This window comes from Haematobia irritans, chromosome 2 (genome assembly GCF_050003625.1).
Source record: "Haematobia irritans isolate KBUSLIRL chromosome 2, ASM5000362v1, whole genome shotgun sequence".
Taxonomy (NCBI): Eukaryota; Metazoa; Arthropoda; class Insecta; order Diptera; family Muscidae; genus Haematobia; species Haematobia irritans.
In genome coordinates this window covers 202,269,901-202,279,780 of record NC_134398.1, presented here as the reverse complement: position 1 = coordinate 202,279,780, position 9,880 = coordinate 202,269,901, and the positions used below count along the sequence as shown (strand labels likewise).

Here is a 9,880-nt window from a genome sequence, read left to right as displayed (position 1 = left end):
CATGTCTGTGAGTTTTTGAAGCTCCTTTAGCTCTTCAACAAATTGACAAATAAACCATTTTAAATCGAAATACCAAATTACACTTATTGACCCTTTTGTCAAATTGGGGGACCAAACAGCGCTCATGCCCATATGTTTAGGAGAGGAGAACGAAACATTTGATGAAGGACTCGTAGCATGGGAGCCCTCCCCCCAAAAAATATGTTCAAAACACTTAAGCATCTAAACGAAGGCATACACAAAATCATTTAAAACATTTTTATGAAATCAGGGCACAAACACATGCAAACAAAAAAAAAACAATTTTCAAACGACCAAAAAACATGTGAATAAACCAGAAGGACAACGATGGTCCTTCGTCACTTTTTTTTCTATATTTTGGAAGAGTGGGTTAAATCTGGGTGAAAGGTTTACTCGATTACAAGTCCATATTTCATGAGCCACAAACAGGTTGTAGTAGCAGGCCCACACAAGGACATTTAACACAACAGGCTCACACACACTCACTCTCCCATATAAAAGATGAAGTCCTGTGTGAATTCTTGCCTCTGTTTTTGGGTTTATAACCCCTTTTCTTTAACCCCCATCCCTGAAGAGAAATCTTCGGTAGAGTTTTTGAAAAACAGCAAAGACACCATTTGCTTCCATCCTTTAGGGAGTTTGAAGAACAAAACAAAGGGTTGAGATTGAATGGCGAATGAGAAACGAAATATGATTGTGAATATGTTGACTGTTTATACATACCTTGCGAACATTGTCAAAGGATTTATATCCTTGTGCTCAACGACATTGTGGCATATACAAATAAGGGCTTCAAATATTTGTTAGAGGCCATATTTTGCCTAGCCACCAAGCAAAAAAATATCCTCCTCCCATAATAAAGCCCGCAACATATTGACATAGATTTTTTTTTGGCTAGAGTGATTTTTACTTTTATCCTGTAAATCTACTTTTAGTGCCATTATTTAACTACTTACTTGATGGGATGGTGACCAGAACTTTTCAGGTTCTGTTCTTAGAGGAAAAGGGTTTTTTTCATCCATTCTGGTTATATGAATCAAAGTGCCTTTATTTCGATTTCCCTTTTTTTTGTCATATGCCAAGAGCGCCAACAACGGAAGTTCATTTAAAAATTGTGTTTCCTATTTATTTTTGGCGCGTGCCATTTAGTTTTTTTCTTACAATTTCGATTGCCTTGTTGAGGTAACGGAAATATTTGCAAGATTCTTTAAATTGGCCTAATGTTTATTTAGGAAATATTTATAAATATTTGTCCTCAAAGGGGGAAGGGGCGCTATTCGCTAGTATGCTGGGAAAGATGGAGATGAAATATTCTTAGAGTACGAGTCTTTAATATAATAAAATTGTTTTATAAAATGTCTACACTAAAAACAAAAACAAAAATTGTCCGATTGAAAAGATTTTGTCGTTACACTAATAATTTTGATTTTTGTATGGACCACTTTCAAAAAAGTTTATAAAAGCTGTCACACTGATTTTAAAAAGTGCCACAAATTTAAATTTCAAACTTTTTTTGACAAGGGATAAATAAAATAAACTTCACTAATTTTTATCCATAGCATAAGTTCTCATATTATATATTTATGTATATAGGTACATAAAATTCCGCCTTGCTGAATCTGAATGGCGCAGAAAGTTCTACTAAATACTGTCATCTAATATCGCGTTATTTGGCTTATGTGGTAACGTGCCAATGTCAAGGTATCTTAGCACTTCTTAAAATTATCTTTTAAATTGTAAGATAGTCGATTTAGAGTCTGCTCTGCTAGCAAAATCTGGGAGCTATATATGATTATGAACCGATATGGAGCAAATTTTGTATGGTTATTAGCGGCGAAAGATTTACACCACATACCAAATTTCATTGGGTTTTCTCCTTCAAGAGCCGACGGAAACTAAATTTGGGAATCGATTTGCATGGTGCCATATATAATAATGAACCGATATGAACCAATATTTGCATGGTTGTTAGAGGACATATACAAACACCATATTATTATTTTTAAAAAAAAAAATTTCTTTTTTACAGAAAATTTTGTCAAAATGTTATTTCTATAGAAAATTTTCTCAAAATTTTATTTCTATAGAAAATTTTCTAAAAATTTTATTTCTATAGAAAATTTTAAGAAAATTTTCAAAAAAAAAAACGCTTTTGTAACATATACTCCCAAACACATTTTGCTTCAAGCATATACATTTTTGGGTATTGCCCAAACATTTATATATTTGATTTCTTCCAATATATAATATGTTTGAAAGAATATTGGTCTAAACAATATAATATGTTTGGGTAGTCTAAGTTCAAAACATTATGTATTTTCCATCCAAATTCAATAATGTTGTCTTCCAAAAAAACTATATGTTATTATGTGAACATATAATATGTTTGGAAACATTTTGAACCCAAAAATATTATATGCTTAGACGAATTTCCTCCCAAAAAAGATTGTGCTCAAAATTTTTTTCTGCCTAATTGTATATTCCCTCACATTTTTCTCACTTCCACGAGTTTTTTAGTTCTTAGCACCTTTTTCTGTAATACAAACATTGTAGAAGAAATTATTCAATTTTATATTTTTTTTTAATTTTACCTTTTGCCGGACGGGGATTCGAACAGCGAACCACACAGTTTGTAAGCCAGCACACTATCCACTGGGCTACATAGCTGTTATGGTCATAAAGAGATAATTATCGTTATAAGTTATATTTATATAGCATAGCTTGCGGCGCCCACGAGCCGATGCAAACATAACATTATACATTATACATACATTTGTTGTCGACGTGGATCAGTGGTTGGTACGTCCGCCTTGAATGCCAAGGGTCCTGGGTTCGATACCTGTTTCGACCGACACCAATTTTTTTTTATTTTTTTTACATATATTCCAGATACGTTCGGAATATCCCGAAAAGGTGTTCAACATTACATACTACTATATTACATTTTTAAATTTACATACTACTATATTAAATTTTTACTACGAAACTGTAAAATGTGTCTTATAAACGACTTAAAGTCAGAAAAGAACAGTGTTTAATATAAACGAAATGGACTGTGTACAGTTCCGGGGATATTAGCTGGAATGGACTGTATTGATCAATTAAACTCCCGGAAAAGAAAATGAACAGAAAAAAAGGCAAAGATTCAGTTTCAGTGAATAATGGTAGTTTTATTCAGATAGCAGCGGCTTACCAGCTTGATGGTGATACACAAAGTGAAGTTAGAAATCAAAGGTCAATTCCGACATAGTGTTTTAGAACATAAAAACAAAATTCGTAGATAAATGAATTCAATACAGAAAAGGACAAATATCTAAGTAAGTATTCAGAAAACTTCAGGGTTACCATCTTCTAAGTACAATAGTATCTAGTAATTCATTAATTCATATTATAATTCACAATTCATTTTAAAGAACAATTCAATTAAATGAATAATAGTTTAATAGTAATTCAAAGAAAAATAATATTTGGGGAACGGAGTTCAACATCCCGCCCCCTTTGCAGGATTGCAATTTAATATCGACATACTCCAGATATTATCCAACCGAAGATGGAGCTTTGGGCAATCGGCTGTGTTGAAGAGGTTTGAACTAGTCCAGGGAGGATAATTCTAGAGAGCTGGTCGTTCGCTATGCATATTTCCACATTGCTAGGTTTGAAAAAATTGGGATCGGCTAAATTCGTCAGGTGGTCGTATATTTTTTGTAGTTTCTTCTCTGCGGTTGATTGCGGCAAGGCTGTACCTAAATTGGATCTCACAACCCCAGTGACCTGTACTTTGGCGGCCGGATCGTGATACGATTGAAGGTTGATTGTACAATAAGTTTTTCCCTTTGTTACAGTTGTGCGAAGTCGTAAGCGATCTACCAGCGATTGAAGAATTACAGTCTCAACACCAGCAGAATTTAACAATAGCCTCGCTTTTTCCGGACCATTGGATGTCAAGACCCTAGCAAGAGCGGTGGGCATGAAGATATGGGTCTTAGTACGCTGACTTAGCCGCTCATGTACTAATGGATCGGATCGTTTGTTGGAGTTTCGGGTAGCACTAGGTTTTTTCTGTAAGGTTGACTGTATTTTATGGGTAAACCGGTATCGAGTAACAGTGGAGATTCCATTTGACGTTGTTAGAGGTGTTGTTTTTCGGGACGAGTGAGCACGATCAACAGAGCGCTTCATATGATCGTCAACGTGCAACATCGTATGATGATTATAATTACAGACCATACACGTTTTTCTTGATCGGCACCAGTCTCGAGTATGAGAGGAACACAGACATCTGAAACAGAATCCTTTTTCTTTTACCGCACTTCTACGCTCAACAACGTCCATGCGATAGAAGACAGCACAATCTTTCAGAAAATGCCTGCTGTGGCAGACGCGGCACTTGGGTAACTTTGATAAAGGACTGAAATTGTAAAGTTATTAGATTGTGAAGGAGAAAAAGCTATTAGGAATTAGTTGGCAACTGGTAGAATACATAGTTTGACTAAGGGTCGTACTATTATCCCATTTAGGGTCCTTATTTCAGCAACACGAACTTTAGAATCAGAGCCGAAATAAACCTTAGTAATGCGACCTAATCGCCATTCTGTAGGTGGTAAATTATCATCCTTAACTATTACAAAATCATTCTCTTTCAAATTGTTTTGCTCAGTTTTCCACTTATATCGACGTTGTAATTCAGTGATGTACTCATTTTTCCATCTTTTTGCGAAATGATTTTGAATGGTCTTCAGTCTCTGCCAACGGTTAAGTAATGACATATTATCAGAGAATTCCTCTGGCACTGATGTTAAGGCGGCTCCTCTTAACAAATGTCCAGGAGTTAGTGGAATAAGATCCTCAGGGTTTTCACTTATTGGAGAAAGAGGTCTAGAATTGAGTACACTTTCGATTCTAATCAGTAAAGTTGAGAATTCCTCATAAGTGTATTTCAGGTTGCCCGCTACTTTTCGCAAATGAGTCTTCATGCTTTTTACAGCAGCCTCCCACAAGCCTCCCATATGAGGAGCATGAGGAGGAATAAAATGCCAATTAAATCCATGTATGTTGTATCGTTCAACTAAATGTTTTTCAGCCGATTTCAGAAACGCTTGGTATTCTCGGGTCAGAGCTCTACTCGCTCCAACAAAATTCGTTCCGTTGTCAGAAAAAACTTTGTTTGGAAATCCCCTTCTCCCAACAAACCGATTAAAGGTTGCCATGAATGCCTCAGTTGACAAATCAGAACATACCTCCAAATGAACAGCTCGAGTAGATAGACAGATGAAAACGGCAGCATATCCTTTCTGTATCTTAGCATTTCGTAATCTTGACGCTTTCAGTTCGAATGGCCCCGCAAAATCTAACCCTGTGTTGGTGAATGGCAGCGAAAAAGTACACCTTTCGACAGGTAATGCAGCCATTATTTGATTTCGGATTCGCTGTTTGTATATAGTGCAGGTGCGACAGTTTTTAATACAAAAACGCACAGCATTTTTCAGCCGTATAATGTAGAACTCACTTCGAATAGCTCGCAACATACTTTGATGCTCACCGTGCAAAAGAATCTTGTGAGTAAAATCAATTAATAGTTTACACAGCCTCGATTGTTCAGGAATAATTATCGGATACTTTTCATCGTAGGTTAGGTGTGCATTGGTTAAACGACCATTAACCCGCAGCAGTTTTTGATCATCCAAAAACGGATTTAAAGTTAATAATTTACTTTTGGAAGAAAGCGGTTGTTTGTTTTCAAGAGCACGGTATTCACCACAGTAATATCTAAGTTGAGCAAGTTTAATAAGTTGAAATTTTACAGTTTTAATTTCAATAGCAGTGATCAAATTGTTTGTCATATCCGACCAGTTCCGTTTTTGGCATTTTCTAATAAATCGATACATGAAACAGATGACGCGGAGTGCCCGACTGAAGGACGAAAATCTTTCCAGTATATCCTCAGTTTGGGTTTCAGTCTGAAGTGCAACTATTTTTCTTTCTAGACTTGGCTCTTTGAACGACGTGGGTTTTGGCCAGAACTCTGGTGGTTGGAGTAGCCATTTCGGGCCATGCCACCAGAGTGGATTGGAATTCAATTCCGCAGCAGTACATCCCCGTGTACCAATATCGGCAGGGTTTTCATTTGTGGGTACATGCCTCCAGATGGCGTTTCCCACATTGTCCAAAATCTCAGATAACTTGTTGGCCACAAACGTTTTCCAGTGAAACGGTGGTTTACTCAACCAAGCCAAAGTGATTGTGGAATCAGACCACAAATAAATATCAGAAATGGACACCTTTAAATTTTGACAAACAGATTTTAATAATTTAGAAAGTAGTGCAGCCCCACATAGCTCAAGTCTCGGCAAACTGACAGTTTTTAATGGCGCTACTTTGCTTTTCGAAGCAAGTAAATAAGCAGTTCTACAATTTCTTGAGGATAGTGTGCAAATATAGATACAAGCGCAATATGCCTTCTCAGATGCATCACAAAATCCATGAATCTGAGTTGTCTTTTCAGGAGCGTAATGTATCCAGCGGGGAATTCTTATTGATGCAATATCAGAAAAGTTGTTGATGAATAAATTCCATTTTTCCAATGAATGTGGCCTGACTTCTTCATCCCAGTCAGTACCATCAATCCATAACTGCTGTAGAAGCATTTTTGCTACAATTACAACCGGAGCTAACCAGCCAGCTGGATCGAATATTTTCGCAACGATCGACAGTATTTTCCGTTTTGTTAGTGGAGCGGTAGGAACAGTTATATTTGCAACACTGTAGTAAAAATTGTCAGCCATAGCATTCCACCGAATGCCTAAAGTCTTCGCCTCACTAGTATCCTCGAGTTTCAGAAATTCTTCGTGAAGAAGATCCTCGGGGGGAATGTTTTGGAGTATTTGGGAGTGATTAGCTGTTATTTTCTTCAGTGGAAAACCAGCTGTGTTCAGCAAATCAATCAATTGTCGCAGATAAGATTCAGTTTCGGTCAGTGTATGTCCCCCTGAAAGTATATCGTCGACGTATATTTGATGCTTTAAAATGTTGGATGCATCGGGGTGGGAGGATTTTCCGTCCTCACTTAATAGTAAAAGTGTTCGTATTGCTAAATACGGAGCACAGTTTACCCCAAAAGTAACAGTTTTCAAACAGTAATCAGTAACTTCCTCTATTGGGGAATTTCGAAATAGGATTCTTTGAAAATTCCTGTCATCTTCGTGTACATATATTTGGCGATACATTTTCTGTATATCACCATTAAATACGTATCTGAAAAAACGCCAACGCAGTATTACGTTCATCAAATCATTTTGAAGTATGGGACCAGTATGTAAAATATCATTTAACGAAACCCCAGTAGACGTCCTCTTTGAGGCGTTAAATACAACCCTGACTTTCGTCGTGATTCTTTCAGATTTCACAACCGCGTGATGAGGTAAATAATATGAAAGATATCTTGAACCGTGGCAGATTTCCGTTGAAGTAGTGGGCTCCATGTGATCAAGTTCGAGATATTCTTTTAATACATTGCAATATTCTACAGCCAATTCAGGTGATTTCGTGAGAGTTTTCTCCATATGAAAATATTGCCCCATCGCAGTCCTTCTCGACGATCCGAGCAATACATTGTCATGTAAATCATGGCGAAATGGTAATCTAACTAAAAATTTGCCGTCAGGTTGGCGAACAGTTGTATTCTTATAAAATTCCTCGCACCAAACATCAGCTTCAGATAAATGATTAGATGATGGAACCTCTTCAAATTCCCAAAACTTTCTTATCTCTTCGTTTAAATTATTAGAATTTGTTGCAAATGCTGCAAATGAAGACACACATCGAGTTTTTGAAGGACCGCTTAGAATCCAACCGAATTCAGTCTCTTGCGCCAGAAGATTGCCAGACACATTCTTTGTCACCCCAGACTTAAGAATAAATGGAATAACATCGCTTCCTATCAACATATCAATTGGTGCAGGTTTGTAAAAGTTCGGATCAGCTAAGTCGATTTCCCTTAAAGCCGACCAATCGGAAACGCGGGTTGGACAAGACGGCATCAATTGATTCAAATTTGTAATTACCACAGCCGTCGCTCGAAGTTCAAAATCAGATTTTCGAGATCTCATCACTAAGTTGCACAGTTTTGAAGAATTCTCCAATACAGTTCCCCCTAATCCTGAAATTGTCGTGTAGCCCTTTTTCGTTGGTATTGAATATTTGTTGATAATTCTACTTGATATAAATGATTCCTGCGACCCCTGGTCAATAAAAGCTCGAATCGTGAATTTGGATCCCATATGTTCCAAATCTATCAACGCAGTTGGCAGAATAGTGCAATCCCCAGAATGAGTAAAATTTGTCTGAACAAATGAGATTGGGGTCGAATATGCCGCAGTTGAAGTGGATGGCTGATCAGCCTGTGTATCAACATGATATGTCGAAATGTGTGTTGGTTGTTCTCTTTGATCCACTTCTTGAGACAGATTGTTACCAGACTCAGGATGTAACAATGTGTGATGTGATTGTTGACATTTTTGACAATGGTGCTCACTTCTGCAATTTTGAGTGTTATGCCCATACGACAAACAATTCTCACAAATCTTGTTGACAGTTACAAATTTCCTCCTTTGTGGAATTTTCCAAGACATGAATTTAGGGCAAGTTCGTAGCGAATGATCTTTCTTACAGGCTTTGCAAGGCTTAAAATTTCGCTCAGTTTTAGCATGATAAGTCTGGGATTTCTGAGAAGCTGCCGGAGGATTTGAAGGTTTTCTCATATCCGAAATAGATTCTAACATGCTGAGTCTTTTCGTGATGAAGTCATCGAGCTGACCCCAAGATGGCATTTGCTTGTGATCAGTTAACGAATTCTCCCAAGCAGTCAAGGTGTCATCTGGAAGTCTTGAGGACATCCAGTATACCAGTATTGGATCCCACGAAATAACAGCAATATTATATGTTTTGAGAACCGACAAACAATTATTCATAGTATACTGTAAATTTCTAAGAGCCCTCCCCTTTTCAGTTGTAACCCGCTCAGTTTCAAATATTTTTCGAAGTTGTTGGTTAATGAGTATGCGCTTATTTTCGTAACGTTGTTGCAGTGCATCCCAAGCCAACATGAAATTATCATCAGTCAGAGCGAATTGTTTCACAATTTGATTCGCTTCGCCTCGCGTTTTTGCTCTCAAGTGGAACAGCTTTTGTGCAGGAGACAGTTTAGGATGTTTAATATAAATGGCAGAGAACATATCTCTAAAACTGGGCCACTTGTCATAACCCCCACTAAATAGTTCAGTATCGCAAGGGGGGACCTTTACCGAATACCCAGTGCTATCCGACAGAATGTTCTCGGATTGTGCAGCTGGTCGTAATGATTTTTCTAATTTGTGTCTCTCAATATCGATTAAGTCAAGTATCGAAGTCTTACACACTTTGTAAGACCTGCACGATTCATTAAATTTCATGTGAATCGATTCACGTTCATCCTTGGAGTGTTTTTCCTCAGTGGTCATTTCATCCTCATACACTTGAGTTAAGGTGCGCCAACGACGTTCCAGATCATCTAGATCAACCCTCAAACTCGAAAGTGTATGTTCTGAAACATCAGTTGCCGCAAAATTTGCACAGTAGGTGACCAACTGATCAGAAAAGAAAATGAACTTCTGAGACGACATTGTGATGAAGTTATAAAAAAAAATATATATATATATAAGACAATCGCGACAAACTTATTATGTTAAAAACCAAAATAAAGTCAGCCAAAACTTCCAAATCCAATTAATATTTCAAACTCCAATTTCCCGTAAGTAATAAATGATTATATATATTAAACAGATGGTAAATGAACAGTCTCAATTGTTCTTGAATAATTCCCATA

The 9,880-nt window shown here is 37.0% G+C and overlaps 1 protein-coding gene across 1 annotated transcript; it reads right to left on the bottom strand.

Moving 5' to 3' along the window:
* Nucleotides 1-4,478: 4,478 nt before the first annotated feature.
* On the bottom strand, nucleotides 4,479-9,677 carry LOC142225240 (uncharacterized). Its single transcript, XM_075295014.1, has one exon. The coding sequence runs from the start codon at nucleotides 9,675-9,677 to the stop codon at nucleotides 4,479-4,481; it is 5,199 nt and encodes a 1,732-aa protein (XP_075151129.1).
* Nucleotides 9,678-9,880: the final 203 nt, after the last annotated feature.